The sequence below is a fragment of the Denticeps clupeoides genome, chromosome 5, assembly GCF_900700375.1.
Source record: "Denticeps clupeoides chromosome 5, fDenClu1.1, whole genome shotgun sequence".
Classification (NCBI taxonomy): Eukaryota; Metazoa; Chordata; class Actinopteri; order Clupeiformes; family Denticipitidae; genus Denticeps; species Denticeps clupeoides.
The window spans coordinates 29854629-29876664 of record NC_041711.1 but is presented as its reverse complement, the minus strand read 5'-3'; the positions used below and the strand labels follow the sequence as shown (position 1 = coordinate 29876664).

At 45.0% G+C, this 22036-nt stretch overlaps 1 protein-coding gene across 3 annotated transcripts; it reads left to right on the top strand.

Moving 5' to 3' along the window:
• Positions 1-697: 697 nt before the first annotated feature.
• On the top strand, positions 698-19042 carry LOC114789756 (transcriptional repressor p66-beta-like). 3 transcript variants are annotated; one of them, XM_028979098.1, is made up of 11 exons: positions 698-929; positions 10786-11154; positions 11372-11501; positions 11643-11774; positions 11873-11986; positions 12403-12573; positions 12892-13243; positions 13438-13640; positions 14018-14131; positions 15925-16120; positions 16335-19042. In XM_028979098.1, the coding sequence occupies exons 2-11, from the start codon at positions 10787-10789 to the stop codon at positions 16469-16471; spliced, it is 1917 nt and encodes a 638-aa protein (XP_028834931.1). In that variant the 5' UTR covers positions 698-929; position 10786; the 3' UTR covers positions 16472-19042. The 3 variants fall into 3 exon arrangements, with proteins under 3 accessions (XP_028834931.1, XP_028834929.1, XP_028834930.1); XM_028979096.1 differs by having other exon boundaries at positions 12403-12588; XM_028979097.1 differs by lacking the exon at positions 698-929 and adding an exon at positions 8417-8511 and having other exon boundaries at positions 12403-12588.
• The last annotated feature ends 2994 nt before the right edge of the window (positions 19043-22036 follow it).

Genomic DNA, 22036 nt, shown 5'->3' with positions numbered 1-22036 from the left:
AAGCGAAGAAATAAAAATAAATGGATTTATCTTAATGCCAATGATTTGATTTTTAACAAGTAATAAGGTGCTGTACAGTAATACTAACAGTATTCAAACCGAGCAGTATTTACAGCTCCCATTATTAACTCCACGTACGTAGGCACGTATTTAAATATCTCGTCATGCTCCACGTCAGGTCATATTCCCGTGTCTGTGTGGTGGTGGGACAGTAGAGGAGCTCGACTGGCTGGACTCCGCTGGCTTCTTGCCTGCTTGTGTACATGGCCGCTAGGGGGCGCAGTTTACAGCATCTGTGCACTGGCACACGTCGGTGTGTTGAAATGATACACATGAACATGTATTATAGTGTTGTGTAAATTGCGGTTTTGCATTATTATTTTTTTTTTACAAAGAACATATCGTTTTTCTCTCAATGCATAATTTTGGTGTGGATCAAACAACAAATATTTTATTTATTTATTTACATTAAAATTACATTATTATGCAGTAGTTGTTGCAGGAAAGTGCAGGTTTTGTAAGTGTCCAGGATTTGTAATCGGGACTGGGAGCACGTCTGAACTGGACCGTAGTAAAGTGTGTATATAACATGCTCTTTATCAGCCAGCGGATGTGTGTAGCCGTACATTAGTTCATATTATCGAGCGGTTCCGTGTCCCCTCCCTTTCAGACCGAGACAACAACGCACACACACACACACACACACACACACACACACACCTTAATAGGGGCGCGTCACCGACACAGTCACCGACCAATAACTCGCCTGTCTGGGCACAAACCAAGGGGATGAGCGGCTGTCGGGACCCAATCAGCGCCTTTGTATCGCTCGCCGGTGCCGGGGACTGGTCGCTGGAAGTAGCTGCATCGCATCAGCATCCCTAAGCGAATCCGAAGTTAGCGGGACCTGCGGGGTGAAGGCGACCGAGGTGAGACCGGGGATCGGGCTGCGGCCTAAGCACCCGTCGCGCCGGGCACCGCGCGGTCCGGCCGGGGTCCGGGAGACGGGGCCCGTGGGAAGGCGGCCGGGCGATTGTTCCCGAGCGGCCGGCCCACGGTCCGCTCACGAACCGTTATGAATCCCGTCAAAAGTTCGCCGGATCGGGCGACAAGGCGCTCGGCGCGGCTGCGTGCGCCGCGCCAGGGCGACATTGTGCGCCTCGTTTCGGCCGGAATCCGGGTTATTGTTCCGTGCGGCGTCGCTCGGGGTTCATCCCCGACTGGTCGGGGGAGGAAGGAGGAGAGAAAAACGGCGACCCGCGTCTTCCTGTCTGCGCGGGTACAGTATCTGCCATTAACGTTGTCCAACACGCAGACCTCCTCCTCCCACCGACCATCCTTTTTTTTTTTTTTTTTTTGTCGGTATATATTATCGTTGCCAGGCCTTTTAGGGTGGTCGGCCGCCGTGCGATTGACACGCGTGAGAAAAAAAAAAAAAAAAAAAAAAAAACCACGTCAGGCATCAGCCATTTACGTAAGTGAAGACGCGTTCGCCCTCAACTTGGCGTCCATGCAAATGGCTCCCCCGAAGACGGGCTCCGGACGCGGCGTCACCCGGCGACAACTTTCCGCCTCCGTGCGGGGTTCTGATGCGCCCGAACGGGACGAGCGAGGACGGAGCAGAAGCACCTGCGCGACCGTGTCGGTTCGGGAAGAGACCGGCGAGCTCCATGATCGCACCACGTCCGAAATCCGCATGACGTACCAAAAAAAAAAAAAAGAAGAAGAAGAAGAACGAAAACCGGCTTGTTGTGGCCTTTTAACCTGCGAAAGTTTTCATGTCTGCGAGTGAGGGAGGAAACGACAGGGCTCTTCTCCCACGCTGGGTTCAGAGTTTTATTACTCCGGTTCACTCTCTCCAGGTGATCCTAGAAAGCAGGAACTCTCAGTTGTGGACATTTGGAGGCAGAGTGACCCTCCTCGGCCTGATGCTGAGGTCGTGCTTCTGCAAGCCCGTATGACGGTTTAAGCGTTTGAAGATGCCTTCGGCTCGTAATGAGTGTGTGCACGCGTGTATCCGGGCGGGACGCTTTGAAAATTTCGTTTACGGCTCGGGGAGAGATAATCAGAAAGGTCATCAGTCAGCTTTGCCAGGAGCGGCGCGGCGTACGTGTGGCCACGAGGGCCCGAGCCCTTATCAGCGGCGCAGCTGTCATCGCCGCTTTGAATATTGCATTAGCCCCATGATCGCATGTCTGCTGAGCGCCGAGGACGCGTCTCGAAATATGGACGCCTTCAGTAAGGCCGAGCGACGCGCGTCTCCCTCAGAGGGACCTCCTGGTGGGACCGTGGGCCCCCGTCGGGGTGGCTTTCTGCGCCGTGTCCCTCGTCTTTTGCTTAATGGTGGTCAAGCGGGCAGATGCCGGATGCGTTGCTCGAGTGGCCTGCATTTTCTCCCGAAAGCTCTTGAAACAGCAGTGACCAAAGATGACTAAATGTGACTCAGAATGCCGAACAATATGTCCCCCTCGCGCAGCTCGTGTCGTTCTTGTTGTTGTCGTTTTCGGCTCCATCAAAAGCCTTCATTGGATTTCAGACGAAAGTTAGCCGTGGCGCTCGATCCCGTCGTTTACATTTACATTTACGGCATTTACCAGACGCCCTTATCCAGAGCGACTTACAATCAGTAGTTACAGGGACAGTCCCCCTCCTGGAGCAATTTAGGGTTAAGTGTCTTGCTCAGGGACACAATGGTAGTAAGTGGGATTCGAACCCGGGTCTTCTGGTTCATAGGCGAGTGTGTTACCCACTAGGCTACCACCACCCTTGTGGTACCACCGTCACTTCTATACATCCCCACCTCCGCCCTGCGCGATGCCCAGATCACTAACAGCTACGTATTAAGAGATAATTCCGTATCCCGAGGTTACAAACCGGCTCAAACTGGCTTATTTTTGGCACCAGGAGAAAGAAGAAGAAGAAGAAGAGGGAAAAAAAAAAGAACAGAAGGAATCACGACTCCTGTGCTCTTAAAGGAAAAGGAGCACGGCGTAATAGGATCAGGTCTGCCGGGCACATTTTTTTCACCAGCCCTCTCGCCGCTCCGGCGTTTTTTATTTTAAACTTCTGCCGTAAGAGCGTGGCGCATTTTAAATAATTGGTCAAAAGAGACACACACACACACACACACACACACACACAGCTGCGAGGGCACAAAAACGGCACCGCAAAAATAACTCGCAGTCGATCATGTGACCTCTGTCACCCTCACCCCCACCCATCCCACGCTGTTGTGGACCTGATCTTACTGTACTCCCCTCCGCTGACGAACGCTGGTCTCCTAATGAAAACCATGAGGTGCGTTTCAGAGGCGAACGCAGAGATTTCGTGCACACGCCGATGGCCGGAAGCTGTCAAAGTCTAAATAAGCCTAATGGGCCTTTTCCAACTCGAACTCTTAATGCATTTGTGCAATAATAATAATAATAATGTCTTTTTTTTTTTTCCCCACCCTGCACCTTTTTGGATGACTTCCTGAAATGCAAAAGATTTGTTAGCGATTTAATTGCGTAGGCGTCCATGGCTCGGCCATTTTCCTGCTCGCTCTTCAACATCGTCCCCGTCCTTTTGACTTCCGAGGTCTTTTTCTCCAAGCCACCCAAAGCAACCAACCCTCCTTGCCTGGTTTCCCTCAGGCAACTGCAGAAATTAAATTGATTAGTGGTACTGTCTAAAAATAGATTAAGCGGTTGCCATGGTAACCATAGGACGAGTTGTTGCCTTGTTTTTAATGAAGACCCGGGTCTAAGTGTTGTAGTCGAGCGTGCAGGAGGGAAGAGGATCTGCTGCTTGGATGCTGATGCTCATTCACGGCTCTACTCCTTGCGCTACTCCGTACGCCATATCGCAACTTCGCGTCTTATCTTAACGGAAACACAAGCGCGCAACTTATTGCGCGGTCCGCAGGCAGTGATTTATGAAACGTCCTGCTAGCGCGTGGGCTGATCATGATTAAGTGCCATCAGTTCAGAACTCCAAATGCCAGGATCTCCAGTGTTGCTTGTTACTTGGTAACAGACTTGCCTCCCCAGTCGCGTCAGTCAGGCAGGGCCGAGCGGTGAATCATCGCTTGATATCGCCGCTCTGCGTCCACCCATCTTCACTTCAAAGCATCTAAACTTCACCGGCTCATTATTGCAAAGGGCTTTTAAAGAATTGAGAAATTTTGGTGACTGGCGGGTGGTTGTCGATGCATTGACTCACATCTTCCGCGCCTTCTAGTGGTTTCAACGTGGATTAGACCGTTCGGACCCAGCGATTCGCAGTTTCGGACTTTCCCACGTTACACCGCAGGCTTTGGCCTCAACGCTGACAGTTCCCGGTCCTTTTGTAGGAATTTTGTCCTGTGATCTGTGCTAAGTAGGCTAAATTTTGCTGGTGCGGCCTAATTATAACAGCGATCAGGACCGTGGGCTTTCGAGGTCTCTTGTTCTGTGCCCACACCGCTGATCTCTGGTGCTTGTGGACTGCTGCTTGGTGCCCAGCATGGGCCTTGAGGACTTCATCTTTGCATGAATGTTTCATGTCGGATGCACTTGGCACTGACAAGCAGATGTCCAGATGGAGGCCAGATTGGAAGATCACTGTGGTTTCCAGGGTCTAAGATTGCCAGATCATTCAGCACATTAGGAATGCCCATATCTTATGAAGCCGCCCCAGTGCTGAACAGACCTCTTCACTTCGTATCGTATGCGTATTTTTGTCCTGTTCTCTTCTGTTTTTTTTTTTTCAACGTCTTCAACCCCTGCAGTGGTATATTGTTTGACGTTGAGGATTACTCTGGGTCTAACCTCAGCTTGGACCAAGATCTTGTGTCCTCTTGAGCCAGGCTCCTGTGACAGTTACAGTTCCATTTTTTTTTTTGTCCCAAGATTCAAGATGCATAGCAGTACAACGCACAGTGAAAAGCTTCCAGAGTGTGTTTTCATTGTACATAGTTAAGTAATCGTTATTGAATTAAATAAACTAGAATAAAGAAGGCTAGAAGAAAGTGATGTGATTGTCACATGTGATACACAGCAGCACAGCACACGGTGCACACAGTGAAATGTGTCCTCTGCATTTAACCCATCACCCTGAGTGAGCAGTGGGCAGCCATGACAGGCGCCTGGAGAGCAGTGTGTGGGGACGGTGGCACCTCAGTGGCACCTTTGCGGATCGGGATTTGAACCGGCAACCTTCTGATTACAGGGCCGCTTCCTTAACCGCTAGGCCCCCTACTGCCTTAGTAAGCAAGCTATAATGCAAGCAAATATATTTATGTTCATTGAGAACATAAGACACAGACATAAAAATGTTTTGGTTATGGATGCAACTGTGCAGACTTTCTATGTACCAGCTAGGTCCTGCTTCTATTGAAGTAGTGGAAATCGCCTCTGTTGAGCTCTCTGTAATGTTCGTAGGAACATGGCGGGTAAAACATTCACATGGGAACCAGATGATCGCAAAGTTGACAGTTTTTCCACTTACCGCCATCGCGTAAAGGCAAGATTTTCTAACCCTGAGTTGCTTCATGGGTTCTGTCACTGTAAGTCTCCCAGGATTAGAGCAAATGTGATCTGATGTAGTGTAATGTAGTCATGTAATAAGGTAAGGATGTACATACTGATCAGCCATAACATTATGACGGGTGAAGTGGATAACTCGGAGATCTTATTGCACTGACGCCTGGCAGCAGCTGTGATACATTTCACAGCAAGTGAACAATTTGTCCTTGACGTTCATGTGCTGGAAGCAGAAAGCATGGCAATTTACTTAAGGGTCATTTAAGTGACTTTAACAATGACCAGATTGTGCTGCCAAGCAGCTGGGTGATAGCACCTCCAAAACTGCAGCTCTTGATGCTCCTGGTTCTTTAATGGTCAGGATCAACTGAAATGTGTCCAACATTATATGTGGTCCAACAAAGGTGCCAGAGCACACAAACTGTGCAGCACAGTTTGTTGGAGATGGGGCTGGGGCTGCAAAAGCAACTACAATCTGCACATGAGCGTCCAACCTGGACCACGGAGCAATGCAAGAAGGTCTGCTGGTCTGAAGAATCATGTTTTCTTTTAAATCATGTTGCTGGCCGGGTCTGTCACTTACCTGGGGAAGGCGGGGCACCACAATAGGAAGTAGCAAGCCAGAGATCTTGGGCTGTGTCCAGCTTTCATCTGGATGTTACCTGGATATGGACCATCAATCCAAATGCCATCCAAGTGAACCCGTTCATGGGCACAGTCACAGTGTTCTGAAAGCTGTGCCATTTCAGTAGGAGAATGCACCCCTGCCTGCCACAACACAATAACGTGTCAAGAATTGTTGAGGGACACAGCAATCAGTTTGAGATGTTGACCTTGGCCTTCAAATTCTCCAGCTCTCAATGTAATTGAGCATATATGGCGTGTGGTGGAAAAAACAAGTCCGGTCCATGTAGCCATTGCCTCACAACTAAAGGGATCTTCTACAGACAGCATGGTGGCAAATATACCACAGCATACATTCATAGATTTTTTCAGGTTTATGGGTATGTGTAGATGTCTTTGTGGTTTCCTAAATGTATGGGTCTTACTAAAAGTAATTTAAGCACTTTAGTTTGAGAAGAAGTCTCAATTAGATCTCTGTTCTTGTTAATCACTTGATGTGATTATTGGATCCTATTTTCGAGGATCTTCAGCGATGAAACCTGTTGAGGTTGCTGAGCTGACGTTAAGCTTTTGTTGGCATGGTGATTGGAGAGGAGAAAGAAAGTATGAAACGGCATTTTTCGCAGCTATCATCCCTGTGAAACGGAATTGCTTGTGGGTTCGCATCTTTCCTTTGGAATCAGCGTGAAGGTGAGTGTCTTGACGGGTTGTGGCGACCCAGAGCTCTGCTAAAACATTTAGTGCTGTGAACATCCTTTTCGCAGGTGGAAGGGAAGTGATTGTCAGTGTGATGCGCAGCAAACACACGGTGACACAACGAAATGTGTCCTCTGCATTTAACCATCACCCTTGGTGAGCAGTGGGCAGCCATGACAGGCGCCCAGGGAGGAGTGTGGGGACGGTGCTTTGCTCAGTGGCACCTTGGCGGATCGGGATTCGAACCGGCAACCTTCTGATTACGTGTTCGTTTCCTTACCCGCTAGGCCACCACTGCCCCACATGATGTGTGATTGTTCATGAAAGAAAAGGAAGAAGCACATTTCTTTGAGTCATGGATGTGTAATGAAATCTGTTTTTAACGATTGCACGTCTACAACACAGTGCAGTTGGTCACGTCACGTCACGTCACGGCCTGGATGTTGACCTGTTTGGAGACGTTTGGTGGCCTGTCATGGCTGCATGGGCTTTGGCTTCTCTAAGACGGTCTCGAGTTGTACCAGGGAGATCTACCAAAAAAACTGATATTTACGTAAAGCCCTTTGATTAATGGGCAGATGGTGTGTTTACATAAAGAACAGCACGCGGGGGGAGGGGCCGTGGAAGTTTGCTTCATCCTTTTGCTGTGCCCCTCTTGTATAACATCCTCACTCTCTCACTTGCTCACTCACCCCCCCCCCCCCCCCTCCTTTTCCTCCCCCTCCTCGCAGACTGGGACCTGAGGATATAAATACACGGCTCTTTGTTGTCATTACAGAACTGTACTGAGGTGGGGGAGGGTCAGACAAAAGACCTTTATGTTGGAATGTGGCGTAGACGTAGCCCGCGTGATGCCTCTGACCGGCCGTCCGGCGCAGCTTGGCTTTTACGTGCTGTTTTTTTTTTTTTTTCCTGTACAGGTACGTCACACACATAAACACGCAGGTCCCCAAATGCCCCCCTGGGGTGGGGTGGGGGGGGGCTATAACAGCAATAGTAGTCGTCAATTTTAACAGTGGCTCGGCGGATCTGGAATAGGTAAGTGCGTGTTCGTCTACAACGTCCCGTCCATCTTGGTTGCCTCTCCTTCCTCCTGTGATGCCGGCGCTGCCTGGAGGCGCGGGACCGTAGGCTGGCAGCGTGCCCGGAGCTGTGCGTCGGTTGAGGAGTGCGCGTGTGCGGCTCTCTCGGAGGCGGGTGGGGGTTGGTTGGCGAGCACGAGTCTGGTTTGTGTAGCATATGTGGGGAACAGTCATTGTATTATGTAAGGGTGGATTGGGAGGGGACAGAGAGGGTGAAGGTTGCGTGTGGGCGTGGGCACGGGCAGTGGTGGACGGGCGGGCACTTGTGCACTGACACACACACACACACACATAGAGAACGACAGATGTGATTGGCCTGTTGGGGTCCTGCGTGCTTTGGCTCCAACACTCTGATTTCTTTTTCTTTCTTTCTCTCTCTCTCTCTCTCTTTCTTTTGTTTTCTCTCTCTTGCTCACATGCACCTTCTTGTTTTCACTCTTTCGTCTTCCATCGTTTTCTGGGTGGGTGGTTTGCCTCTGAGCTTGCCTGGGTTTTGGATATGTGGGTGGGTTTTTTTTTTTTTTTTTTTGCAAGATTTCTTTTTGAAACAGGAAATGGCAACTTCTGTGACTCACCGGTACTTTTGCAGCGACTTACTTAAAAAGGTAACGTGACAAGAACTTTTGTCTTTTGAGAGAACCCGCAAGTGAGACAGGGGTGGTAAAAGAAGGAAGACATAAAAGAGGTGTGTGTGTGTGTGTGTGTGTGTTTGGGTCTTGGGGTCTTGCCCAATGAGGCATTTTGCTCTAATTATAACCATCCCACCCCACCGCTGCCGCACCCCTCCCCCAGTCTCTCGGCCCGGCCTCGCCCGCTCTTTTGGACCGCTGTCTGCTGGAGGGCTTTGCACTGCGGGAGAAAGAGATTAATGCTAAGCTTGGTCAGAACGCTTCTCAAATTTCAACCCTCGGAAATCTGTTAAATTACTTTTAATGCTCGCTGCCACCGCTAGAGTGTTGTGTGTCTTCGGCAGGGCGTCCTGTGGCTTCGGCAAGATTGTGTGTGTGTGTGTGTGTGTGTGTGTGCGTGCGTGTCGGCAAGTAAATTATAAGCAATCAAAATAGGTCAAAAAAGGCTGCCGTTACAGGAACACACAGATCTCGTTGTTTTTTATATCTTTATGATGTTTGGTTCGGTCTAGAATCATTCCAAGCAACCAAAGCATCAAAACACGAAATGTCAAAGAGTGTAAATTCATTTTTTTTTTTTTTTAAAACCCACTTTCCAAAATGACAGCATCCAGTAGCATTGAAGACCAGTGATGGTTTCGAGCTAAATTCAAGCGAGTTAAATAAAGGTCTCTTTATTTAAAGAAAGGACATCTAGAGTATTCCACTAAGGTGATAATGAGCTCTTTTTGGAAAAAGCTTTATTGTCATTGCAGCTTCATACACGTTGGACAGTACATAGTGAAATGAAGCCATGTTTCTTTGGAACCTGGTGCTACATGTGACATTTAAATAAAGTAAATTAAGTAACCAAGGCTTTCTAGAAAAACGACAAAATCCAAAAATTGCTGTGTATCCTCGAGGATGCCAGCATCAGTGGCCACTCGGGAGATGTGACATGAAGCGACCCTCTGGCCACATATGCAATCCCGTGAAATCCTGCGGCACAGCAGCCCTGGCTCTGACTCGGTGGGACCATTGTGCATGCTTTAAACGCGAGCACCCTGCGTACACCGAGTTCAACCGTGCCCTCTGCTCTGCTCCGAGTCGGATCGCGTTACGGCTCTTGCAGTCTGGATAGGGCCAGGGGAGCCAGCGTCATTGCCCACTGGATGCCATTATGAAAGTTGGAATCCCACAACCGTGCTTTATGTCTTCGGTAATTCCGGTGCTCTCACTTCATACTGTACTTCGCCAGCCGCACATCTGGTTAGCCAAACAAAGCCTATGCAATGCAGTTACACAGTTCGCCTTGACTGTTACGCTCCCAGAGGTATGTGGAGCTTAATTTAGAGCCGAACATAAAGCAACTGAAATTGGGCTGTGCGTTCTTTGCAGCATTCTTGCAGCAAACTGGCATAGTTAAACATGCAGGCAGATATTTATTTCATAGATATTGCGCAGTCCTCTGGGATGTAGTTGCTGTGTGTTTTTTTTTTTTTTAAGTACAGAACAGGCGATATGTGGATATGACACATCCCTGACAAAGAGGTATTAACCACATAATCGCATCTCTGACCAGGACTGGGCGATTAATCTATTCAGCTCAATCTCGGTGATCAGCTTCAGCCAGCTTTCTTGATGAAAGTGGCAGGAATTAGCATATTTTGTGCAGCAAAGAGCAAAATGGCTGAAGAAGACTGAGCCGAGGAGGGCAGCGATGGTCGTGGTTTTTTTTGTATGTTAATGAACTGTTTATTATTTCTGTTGTCTTCGGATTCAGTCTGTCAATGTCAGAAAAAATTGTGATAAAAATCTATTGAAAAAATGGGAAAAATGTATATTGTGGTATTAAAAAATTTTTTTTTTTTACATATTGCACAGCAATTTTTCAAACCAATAAACTCTACAATCCTGGTGGAGGCAAATTCCCATTAAACAGTTATAGTGGTTAAGTGTCAACAGCGAGATTGAACATCACTTTTTACACATGTGGATAAAAGATGTGCAATGACATTTATGTCCTACTTCTCAAATGTGAATGATGCCCTACTTTTATAGTTTATTAGATCATTTTTATTCTTTGTTATATCATTTTAAATTCAGATTAATACAGTAATCCTCCCTATAGCAACATGCTTTTTTCCTGTTCTGCAAGTCAATCAATATTTCAAGCACAATTTTCAAACTAATCCAGGATTCTGACATTTGATCTTTCGAGTGCAGCCCGCAGGTGATGTGTGCAATAAGATGTGTTGCTCTTTTCCTCAGGATGGATCGGATGAGTGAGGAGGCCCTGCGGCTGAACCTGTTGAAGCGAGGCCTGGACGCGGCTGATGACCGGGGAAGGGAGGAGATCCTGTCCAAGCGGCTGAAGATGGAGGGCCACGAAGCCATGGAGAGGCTGAAGATGCTGGCCCTGCTGAAGCGCAAGGACCTGGGTGGCCTGGACAGCATGTCTGGGGGGCTTGGGGACATGAAGGGACCCTCCGCTAGCAGCCACGTTTCTATGGGCTTTACTGCATATGAGGAGAAGATGAATGGAACGTTGCGTGGCTTAGCTGGGCCACATGGGCTAATGGGAAAAACAGGGAAAGAGAACATTGGGGATGAGCCTGTGGATATGAGTGCAAGAAGAAGGTGAGTCAATAAACATCTATTATAAACTATTCCACTATCGCAGTTGGTCTTCTTGTCCTTCATCGTTACTTTGCTGTGTGTGAAAGTCAACATGGCCCTGACTTTGCATCTTTTGCAACACAACACCTCCTTTGGTCACTAATATAATAATGTGTAGTAATGTGAACGTATTCATTGTGGTCATTCACCAAATAATGAGAGCCAAACTTCGCCATAGTGATGTTGACCGGGAGCGGCGCACCCCCTCTCCAGATGTAATTGTCCTCTCAGACAACGAGGCTTCGAGCCCTCGAGCAGCCTCCCAAAGTGAAGAGAAGGTCAAGGCTCCAAACCTGGACATGTTCAAGGTACGATGCCATGACTGACATCTGATCCAGACAGGAAAAGATTTGCTTTAATTGTTCATTTGTTCCGTCGAAGGTTACGAGTGATATCACACTTTTTAAAAGTATTTTATGTGTGTTTGACTGTCCGTGTGTCATATTCAGGGTAAGAGTGCAGAAGAGAGACAGAAGGTCATTAAGGCCCTTAGAGAGGAGCTGCGTCTGGAGGAAGCTCGGCTGGTGCTGCTGAAGAAGCTGAGGCAGAGTCAGCTTCAAAAGGAGAACCTAGTCCATAAGGTCAGTGACCTGGCCTGTTGTAATATTTTTTGTTTTCAAAGGAGATTTGTAGATCTAGTGCAGTAAAGTATAGTATCTTTTGCTATTTGTGTTAACAGGTGCCTGTGGTGCAGAACAGTGCAGCTTCATCTGTGCACAGTTCCCAGGCTGGGTCCAAGCCTCCAGTGAGGACTGGACAAAGCCAGGAGGCTCAGAACCTGCGCAGCCTACAGGTGAAGGTCTGGAGGGTGTGGGTGTGTGATTGTCCAGCATTTGAATGGAGACCTGGTCAGGCGAGATCTGCTGCAGTTTACGGTTCTCGGTTGTATTTTTGGTCTGTGTTTACTGCCATCTAGTGGGGATACAATGTTGTGAAGTCAAAAATAGAATCGGACAGCAGATATAAAAGGCATAAGCATAAACTAGGCCAAGTAATGCAGAGCCAGAAATTATGAATCAATTGGATTTTACTAAAAACATTTCAAATGACTGCCATTATATGCAGGTTCATGAATGTTTCAAATGAAGGAGTACAGGAAGTCTCCTAAGAGACCATTAAAAACCACCAGGGACAGAAATGTAAAAACTGTGTATTTGAACTTGGGAGATATTGTCCTGAGAGCACTCGTGCTATTATTTCCAAATGCAGGGTCATTCAGTGATCAGGTCAGCTTCCAGCACCACTATGCCCCCAATGATGATGTCACAGAGGATCATTGCACCCAATCCTGCCCAGCTGCAGGGTCAGAGGGTTCCACAAACACAGGTGCTTATGCGCTCGACGCCTGGGAATCTCAGCAACACTGTGAGCTACCAGCAGGTATGGTTCACAGAGGTAAAAGAATCAACATTTGACATTTGCTCTGGTGCCTGTAATACAGGTTTCTAGTTTTTTTTTATTGTTCATATGCTGAATTATTTAACAGAATGTTTAAACCATTTAATTAAAGCTGCAAGAGTGATTCATTTTAATCCTTTGTGCTCTTAAATATGTTATACCATCATCTGCCACTAGGTGTCAGCAGTATGTTAAATTTTCGAATAGGGACAAATCTGCAGTCAAATAAAAATTCCTAATTATAATTTCTCACTTATTAAACAGAACATGTAAGTTATCTTTATCTTTTGTGCTTCTCAGGCCACCACTCAGCAGGTGTCTGCCTCTCAGCGCTCTGGGTCATCGTCTATGTACATGAACTTAGCTCATATGCAAGCGGCTGGTGCTGGAGGGGTAAGTGCAGTGACAGGCATGGGGGCGGTCAGCCCCTCAGCTTTATCCAGCACCGGGGCAAGCTCCCTGCAGGATCCGGTCAGCAGCCAGGCAGCGGCCAAGCTAGCTCTACGTAAACAACTGGAGAAGACTTTACTGGAGATCCCACCTCCTAAACCACCTGCCCCGCTTCTGCACTTCCTACCTTCGGCAGCCAACAGCGAGTTCATCTACATGGTTGGGCTGGAGGAGGTGGTGCAAAGCGTCATTGATAGCCAGGGTGAGTATGTAAAAAAAAATCAAGGTTTGCTACTCTGTCCACTATAGTGCTACTATGTGCTACTAAGTTTGATTTCCAAAAGATCGAAATAATACAATTTAATTTGTGTCTAATAATGAAGTCACATGTGGTGCAAGATGTTAAGTCCAGGCCAGTTCATTTAATTTAATCATTGATTTGATTGCTTCTCACAGGCAAGCTGCGTGGACCTTTCCTCCGAACAGAACCATTCATGTGTGCCCAGTGTAAGACAGACTTCACCCCCCACTGGAAGCAGGAGAAGAGCGGACGCATCCTTTGTGAGCAGTGCATGACGACCAACCAGAAGAAGGCCCTCAAAGCGGAGCACACAAACAGGCTGAAGAATGCCTTTGTGAAAGCTCTACAGCAAGAGCAGGTCAGACAAAGGCAAAATTAATTCATCCCATTTTTGTTGCAATACTGGGGCAGTGGTGGCCCAGTGCTTAAGGAAGTGGCCCTGTAATCAGAAGGTTGCTGGTTCGAATTCCGATCCACCAAGGTGCCACTGAGCAAAGCACCGTCCCCACACGCTGCTCCCCGGGCGCCTGTCATGGCTGCCCACTGCTCACCAAGGGTGATGGGTTAAAAGCAGAGGACACATTTCGTTGTGTCACTGTGTGCTGTGCTGTTTCACAGTGACAATCACTTCACTTTCAAGTTCTTGGTGGTTACCAATACGATAGATCTAACAAATGAAGGGGAATTGTGCACAATTTTCATGAACGAAGCATAATGGCTGTGATTATGTTGTAGGAGATTGAGCAGCGATTGCAGCAGCAGCAGGCAGCTCTGTCCTCCAGCTCTGCCGTGACCGTTCCCAGTGCCAGCAAGGCCGAGTCCCTGATCCGTCACCACACTCTCAGACAGGTACGGCGGTTTTACTTAGTAAATATAAACGTTAGGAGGAGACTGGAGAGCAGTTGGAGTTGGTGTGTATTTTCATGGTTTGTTGTTTGAATGGTCTGAACTGTGTAAATTGATTGCAATTTCCCTACATAAATAAGGAATTAGCCCCCCCATAATGACAACATGAAATAAGTTTACTTGAGGCAAATTTATTAAAAATAAAAAAAAACTGAGAAATCACATGTAAACATCAATACTTTGTCAATCCACATTTTTTTAACCAATTACAGCCTCTTTTTGAATTTCCACACCTATCCAGTTGGCCAAAATGGCCAGTTTCACCTATTCCTCTCAAGCTCAGGTAGGATGGGAAGGCATTTAAGATCTCTCCAGAGATGTTCAATCAGATTTAAGTCTGGTCTCTGGCTTAAACACTCAAGGACCTTTGATATATTGGCTGTGTGCTTAGGATCGTTGTACTGCTCAAAAATGAACCGGTACCCCAGTGTGAGTTCAGTAGCGCTCTGGAGCAGGTTTTCATCCAGGATGTCTCTGTGCACTGCTGCAGTCATCTTTCCATCTATCCTGACTAGTCTCCCAGTTCCTGCAGCTGAACAACAACCCCACAGCAATGATTCTGCCACCACCATGCTTCACTGTAGGGATGGTATTGGCCTGGTGATGAGCGGTGTCTGGTTTCCTCCAAACATGACACCTGGCATTCATAACAAAGAGTTGCATTTATGTCTCATCAAACCAGAGAATTTAGTTTCTCATGGTCTGAGAGTTGTTCAGGTGCCTTTTAGTAAGGAGAGGCTTCCATCTGGCCACTACCATATAGGCATGGTAGGTGGATTGCTGCAGAGATGATTGTGGTGGTAGGAGCCTAGTGGGTAACACACTTGCCTATGAACCCGAAGACCCAGGTTCAAACCCCACTTACTATCATTGTGTCCCTGAGCAAGACACTTAACCATAAAATTGCTCTGGGGGGGACTGTCCCTGTAACTACTGATTGTAAGTCGCTCTGGATAAGGGCGTCTCATAAATGCTCTAAATGTTAGTGTAAGATGTTTGTCCTTCTAGAAGGTTCTATTCTGTCCACAGAGGACCTCTGGAGCTCTGACAATGTGACCATCGTTTTCTTGGTCACCTCCCTGACCAAGTCCCTTCTCCGCCGATTGCTCAATTTAGGTGGCCGGCCTGCTCTGTGAAGGGTCCTGGTGGTTTTGAACTTTTCCCACTTACAGATGATGGAGGCCACTGTGCTCATTGGGACCTACAATGCATCAGAAAAATTTCTGTAACCTTCCTCGGATTTGTGCCTGGAATCTGTCTTGTCTCGGAGGTGTACAGACAATGCTTGTCAGCTGTGGGGCTTTATATAAACAGGTGTCCGCCTTACCAAATCATGTCCAATTAACTGTTTTTTCCACAGTTCCACTCCAATTAAGCTGCAGAAACATCTCAAGCATGATCAGGGAAATCAGGATGCTGAGATTTGAGATTCCATACAAAGGCTGTGAATACTTATGTACATGTGCTTTCTCATTTTTTTTTTATTTGTAATAAATTTGCCAAAACCTCACATTGTCATTTTGCGTGTGTAGAATTCTGGAAAAAAAAAAAAAAAGACTTAATCCATGTTGGAAAATAACTGCAACTGTAGATAGCAGATGCGGTTCATTTTATGTTGCGAATGATGTTTATAAGATATAAGAGCTGAGTTCCTCTCAGAACAATCACAATCCCAGGTCATATCGTGACAAAATAGACGAAATGCCGGATGACAAAACTCTCCTTATTCCTAATAGGCTTCTCAGAGCAGTCAGTCCCAGGCCTCTCTCCAGCATGGTCTGTCCACCTCTGCACGGGGGGTGCTGTCGAATTTTGCCCAGGCCTCACAGCTGTCTGTGGCCAGTAGCCTCTTAGGCATGGCAAGCAAACAGTGCGGCAGCTCCAGCAGCCGGGCACATCATGAGAGTCGGCGTCAGCTCTACAACATCCCTGGTGAGTTTGGATAGCAAAGAGTAAAAGAGTACACTGCAGTGTACTGATTCGTATCACATTTTTAAATCAATTTCACGAATGAATTTCATGTTTGTTGCTGTTTGGTTTCAGTGCTATTTGTTTTTTGGTGTACAGTAGTTCAGAACTTAAAATAGGCCATACTAACCTCCTGAACTTTACCCTGTTCTTACTTTTGTCTTCACTATGCCACTAGGGATGAACATTGCCTACTTGAATGCAGCCAGTGTTGGAGGACAGAAACCATCCAGTCTTGCAGACAGGCAGAGGGAATACCTGCTTGACATGATCCCTCCACGATCCCTGTCCCAGTCCATTACCGGGCAGAAATAATGCCTCCTTCTGAAGTACTTAAGAACAAATCCCATCCCCAACCCAACCACCCTGTCGCATGCAGTGCCTGTTAGTGTGCCTATCAACTAACCTGTAAGAGCGATATGATCAACGCTTTTTTTTTTTTTTTTTTTTTATATAATCAAGAGATCTCTGAAGTACATGATGCACAGCATCTCTGCTATTGCCGCCGTTATTTCAAGATTTCCCCATTGTCATCAGTTATTCTAACAAAGAAGTCTGTTCTTGCAGACTCGTGTGTTTACTGGGTGCTGTTGTGTGTGCACGATTGAAGGTCATAGATTTTATTTTGTGGTGTTCTCTCCACCCCCCCCTTCTTTTCTCAAGTGATTTAAGCTGTCTTTATTGATGACTGATGGCAGAAGAGCACTCATTCAGCTCATAGCACATCCCTGTGTTGAGCATGCATCTCTATCTGAACGTGTGCAGCTCTGAATGACTGTATTAAAATCAAAAACATTTTTGAATGGCAACCTTTCATTTGAAAAGTGATCTTAATGATTAAGCCTTATCCACACAGCTGGAGAAGACTGGAGTGATCTTTTTAAAAATGAAAGTTGGGAGTTTTTAAATGTTTAATTGTAACTAACTTGGCAATACTGAATTATGTTATTTGAAACTTGGGCTAATTTTTTGTACTTTTTCCTATAACACTTTTTTTCAAACAGTTCTCACAAAGAGCAGATGATATTGACTCTGAATTTAGTTCTGTTTGCGCCTGAACTTAAAAAAAAAAAAAAAAGATGACTGGTATCTGAATGCAACACTGCAAGCTGGAAGCCACAAGTAAAAATGACAAAAAAGCAGGAGCATCAACATGCTGTTCCCAGTCCTTGTTACTTCACCATGTGCTTGTCTGGTGTGACTTGAGTCCCTGCTCAACATTCCAACCAGAGATGGGCTTCTGTTCAGAGGCTTATAGTGAAATAAATGTTTAAGGATATTCATTGGAACATCCCTTGTATATAATGTACCTATTTATGGACTACAAAATATGTGAGTACGGGTGCCTTTTCCCTTGTCTTTCAGCTCTTCTTCCTTTCCATTTTCATGAATTATTGAGTTTTTTTTTTTTTTGCTCCCCTCACTTTAGAATGAATTACATAATAGTGTGATAAAATTTTCTAACATTTGTCTTTATTTGCAACGTCTTCTGTGAATAATATGTTGTATCTTTAAGGTACTTTTCTAGAAGACGATAATCAGCTCAAAATGTATTTTATGATCTATATAAAGGTAATCTGTAGCCTTGAAGAGTTCCTGGTTAAATACGCCAGTGGCTGCTTTGTGTTTTAGCTCAGCTGTGGTCGAAGCAGCCAGAGAAACATGCATTAATGTATAAAATGTTGTCCCAAGCTTAACATTTACCTGCACCAGTTCAGTCATACCAGTCATGTCTCATACTTGATCAGATACTTATCAGGTTTCCCTTGGATAAAAAAAAATCTTTAGATTGCATTGTAGTTTAGGTTTCAGAAATTGCTCAAAATACTGCCACTGATTACATGTATGTATCTAGCTATATTAAAGAGTATTATGGAAGTACCCAATTGGTAAACTTGAGTAACAGGTGCAATATTTGGAGAAACAGGGAAGGTCACATTTTATTTATTTCTGTAATTGATGCTCCAAATGTCCACACATCTGTACTGTATTTTCTTTCCTTATGAGTATTTCTTTTTGAATATTTTCTGTCTTGTTTTGTGTATTCTTCAGTGTACCTGTGTGTTTTGTGTCTGTGAACAAAGAAATGTCCTCAATTCTGACTTTTAGCGCCATTTTAAATGGTTTTCATTTTATATTATACTGACTTTCTTTTCAGATAATGATATAGCATTGGAAATAAATATTAACATTGGAAATTGTTTACATCATAATGTAAACATTTGCTTAGAAAGAGTTATGAAGATGCACTGTAAATACGCCTTTTCTCCTTTGTAGATTGAAATGAAGATGATGTTGTAAATTGTGTAGAGAAGCAAACAAAAGCCATGGATAGTGTAAAACTTGTCATTTGGCTGTGCTCACTGTGTATAATTGTGCAACAAGTGTATAATGGGTTCTTACTCTTCAGTAATGATCAAATTCAGTTACTGCACAAGTGTATTTTTGTACCATGTAGTGGCATTGTTTTTTTTTTCAAGCAAATGTTTGTCTAAATAGTAATAGGCAACTAATCAGTTTCATCCACATTATTTATAGTTAAAATTAATGTTGAACGAACCTGATTTTTATTATTGATTTAATCTGATAAAACCCAGGCAGTCCTTTGAGGATGTAGGGTCAGACAAAAAAAAGTACTTATTTTTTTCTTCTTCTTCTTCAAGTTTGAGTTTGTGCATGGCCCAGACATTAAGAAAATCTTGAACTGTGTTTTTGATGCTCACTAAGTGTTAACTGAAAAGTTTTTTTTTTTTTTATGTGGGCTCTCCGAGAAGAACATTCAAATTGAATGTAGACATGATGGATGGAAACAAATACTTTCTTGTTGGACAATATTCGCCCATCTAGTTTCAAAATAAATAATAAGAAATAAATGAATGAAATGCATATGTTTGTTATGGGTGTTTTCACATTTTTTTGGGAGTGGTTTCAGAAAGAAAACAGAATGCTCAATTGTAATGTATGTCATGAAATTGTGAAATCATTTTTGTTCAGCTCTATATTTCGTTAATTTGGTTTTAGCTTTGGGAGGCCACAAGGGGGCGATATAAAATAGGCAATTTTTCTCTTAATGTCTTGGTAATATGTTCTTATGTAGAGTTACTGTTAGTTGGTTAGTTGAATTAGTACCATTACCAGGATTAGACAAATAGTGCATATTCCTGATAAATACCTAAAGTATCAGATGTTAAAGTATTGCTTTATACCCAGGACACCTAGTTTTGATGTGACAGAGCTGTTGTCCAACTGGTGCTTTTAATGCTGTTGACCCACATCAGAGAGAAACCCTCAAGAGACTATAGAATGCTACAATGCCAGCTCTGGTACCTGTGAGGAGATAAAATCCCCACACACCTCAATAACCTTTCATGGCTGCCCACTGCTCACTAAGGTTGATGGGTTGAATGCAGAGGACACATTTGGTTGTGTGTGCCGTGTGCTGCAGTGTTTTACAATGACAATGTCACTTCACTTTCACTTGAAAAAGAATCATCAGCTGGATCCAAATGGTGATGCTGTCCACCATTTGGTTAAAATTATTTGAAAAAATTGGTGAGTGATGAAGGAGAGATGGAGAAGAGGATGTTTCAATGACTTTCAATAATGGGGTCTGGTAGGATAACAGGTCCACATTACTGCCTGACTGAAGCCACAGTGAATCTCTCTAATCTGATCAAAGTGAGCCAAGGGAAGGAGAGGAAGGAGAGGTGGTTGAGTGAGAGAAACATTTCATTTGTGGGTGAACACTGACAGAAGGAGGGACCGGAGAGCTAAAAGAAGATGTGGCCAGAGGTAGGTGAAGAGGTCTAGTTGTTTATCCTCCTTTTTTTTGTCTCACAGCTGTGTGAAGGAGAGGGATGTTAAATAAGTATGAAAGCTTAGAAGAGTCAGTCTTTGGGTGCTGCTATTGTGGATGACAGGATCTGCAGCACAATATGTCTGGATTGTTTTTGTACTGTGATTTTGTCCATAAGAAAAAAATAATTTTCTGTTTTGCTACTGTGTGCCCTGCTGTTCTCATTTCAAGTAGGTTGTATGAGATACGAACAATTAGGCCACATTTACATTACATTTACAGCATTTGGCAAAGTGACTTACATCAGTGGTATTTACCAATCTGTAAATACATTAGCTTAAGTCAGAACCCAAAAAAAGCAGAACCGCCTGCTTTTTTTATGTAGAAAGTGTATGTCTGAGCTCATTTTAGTCTAAATATTTTCTAAACAGGAAGGTTTAGCTTGCATTTGAAGATCTTTAAAGACTAAGCTATTCGAACAGTGGAAGTTCATTCTACCACACCGGAGTCAAGACAGAGATGATGCTTTAGTAGTACCTTGAGAGATGGTCATACCAGTGCGGGAGGATCAGGGAGTTCAAGGTGCAGAGCGAGGAGTGATGAGAGATCTGAGGTAGGAGGGGGCTGACCCTTCCTTGGCTATATAGGCCTCTGCGGCCTATAGAAGTTGAGGGGGCATTCTCGGAACACTTTTCACAATGTTTGTGCAGACAGGAAGTTGTGTCTGCGTTTTTCCAGAAAAAAAATCCCCTTATGATGACATAACGAGCTAAATTCCAGATCTGACAGTCTGAGCTGCCACTTTCTGAACAGTGAAACAGAATGTGCCAAAGACCTCTTTACACCTTTTGCCATTTCTAGCCACTGCAGGGCCATAATCAAGCTAAGGGAACTCGTATAAATAACAAACTGCACCTAAAACAGAACAAAGAACAAGGAAACCACATCCAAATATAACAATGCAGATAACACCGCAAACCACATTTAGACCTGCTTTTTTGCAAAGAGGGAAGCTGTTAAACTGGTACCAAAGGCATCACTACACCCTAAGATGAAAAAAGATTTATCATTTAATCAAGACAGAAAGGTCATATTTTGGCAATTTTTTCGCCTATACAGAAATTGAACAAATTTACTGCAAATTCAAAAATATGTCAGCAAATTAAGTAGTGGTGCTGTGAGATCCAAATGTAATATCTTGTTTGACTTCCATGAGCTTGAAGGACTGCATCCATGCAGATTGGCAAAGATTCATACAATTTACTGATGAAGTCATCAGGAATAGCAAAGAATGTTGTCTTGCATGCCTCCCAGAGGTCATCAATATTCTTTGGCTTCATCTTCCATGCTTCATCCTACCCCAACCATGCTAAATGATGTTCATGTCTGGTGACTGGGCTGGCCAATCCTGGAGCATCTTTGATGGAAGTATGTGATGGAGCACCATCCTGCTGCAGAATTTGGCCTCTTTTACAGTTGGGAATATAAAAGGTAGATTTCTTGGTATTTTAGACTATTGATGTTGCCTTCCATACTGGATGTAACCCCAGACCATGATTTTTCCGGCACCAAACTTCACTGTTTTCTGGGTGAATCTCGGATCCATGCGAGCTCCAGTAGGTCTCCTGCCATATTTGTGATGACTGTGGTGTAATTCGACAGAAGATGTATCTGAAAAATCCACCTTCTGTCACTTTTCCGGCGTCCATCCTTTTAGCAGGCTGTGGGCCTTGGCAAATGCCACATGGTTTTTTAAATTGTCTTTTGTTTAGTGTTGGCTTCTGGGCACTGATTCAACCAAGGAGGCCATTTCGAGACAGAATCCGACAAACTGTTCTGGTTGACACAGGGACTTCAGGTGACCAGGTCTCGTGGGTCTCTGCTGCAGGGGGAAATGGGCTGGCCGTTTTTTGAGCCAACAAACAGTCCTCTCGAGCAGTTGTCTTGCAGGGTCTGCGTGACCTGGGCTTGTCAAAAACATCTCCAGTCTCTTCCAATCTTTTTTTTTTTATCCTCTGTACTTGACACTGAGACACATTGAAGGTGTCTGCCACATCAGCAGTGGATCTGGTCTTCAGCCTCTT

Bases quoted from the DNA above. Each gene is read 5' to 3' on its own strand.
- LOC114789756 (XM_028979096.1), top strand. From the start codon at position 10,787: ATGGATCGGATGAGTGAGGAGGCCCTGCGGCTGAACCTGTTGAAGCGA. The intron at 11,775-11,872 runs GTCAGTGACCTG...TTGTGTTAACAG, and splicing joins AGGAGAACCTAGTCCATAAG to GTGCCTGTGGTGCAGAACAG. The intron at 14,132-15,924 runs GTACGGCGGTTT...TATTCCTAATAG, and splicing joins GTCACCACACTCTCAGACAG to GCTTCTCAGAGCAGTCAGTC.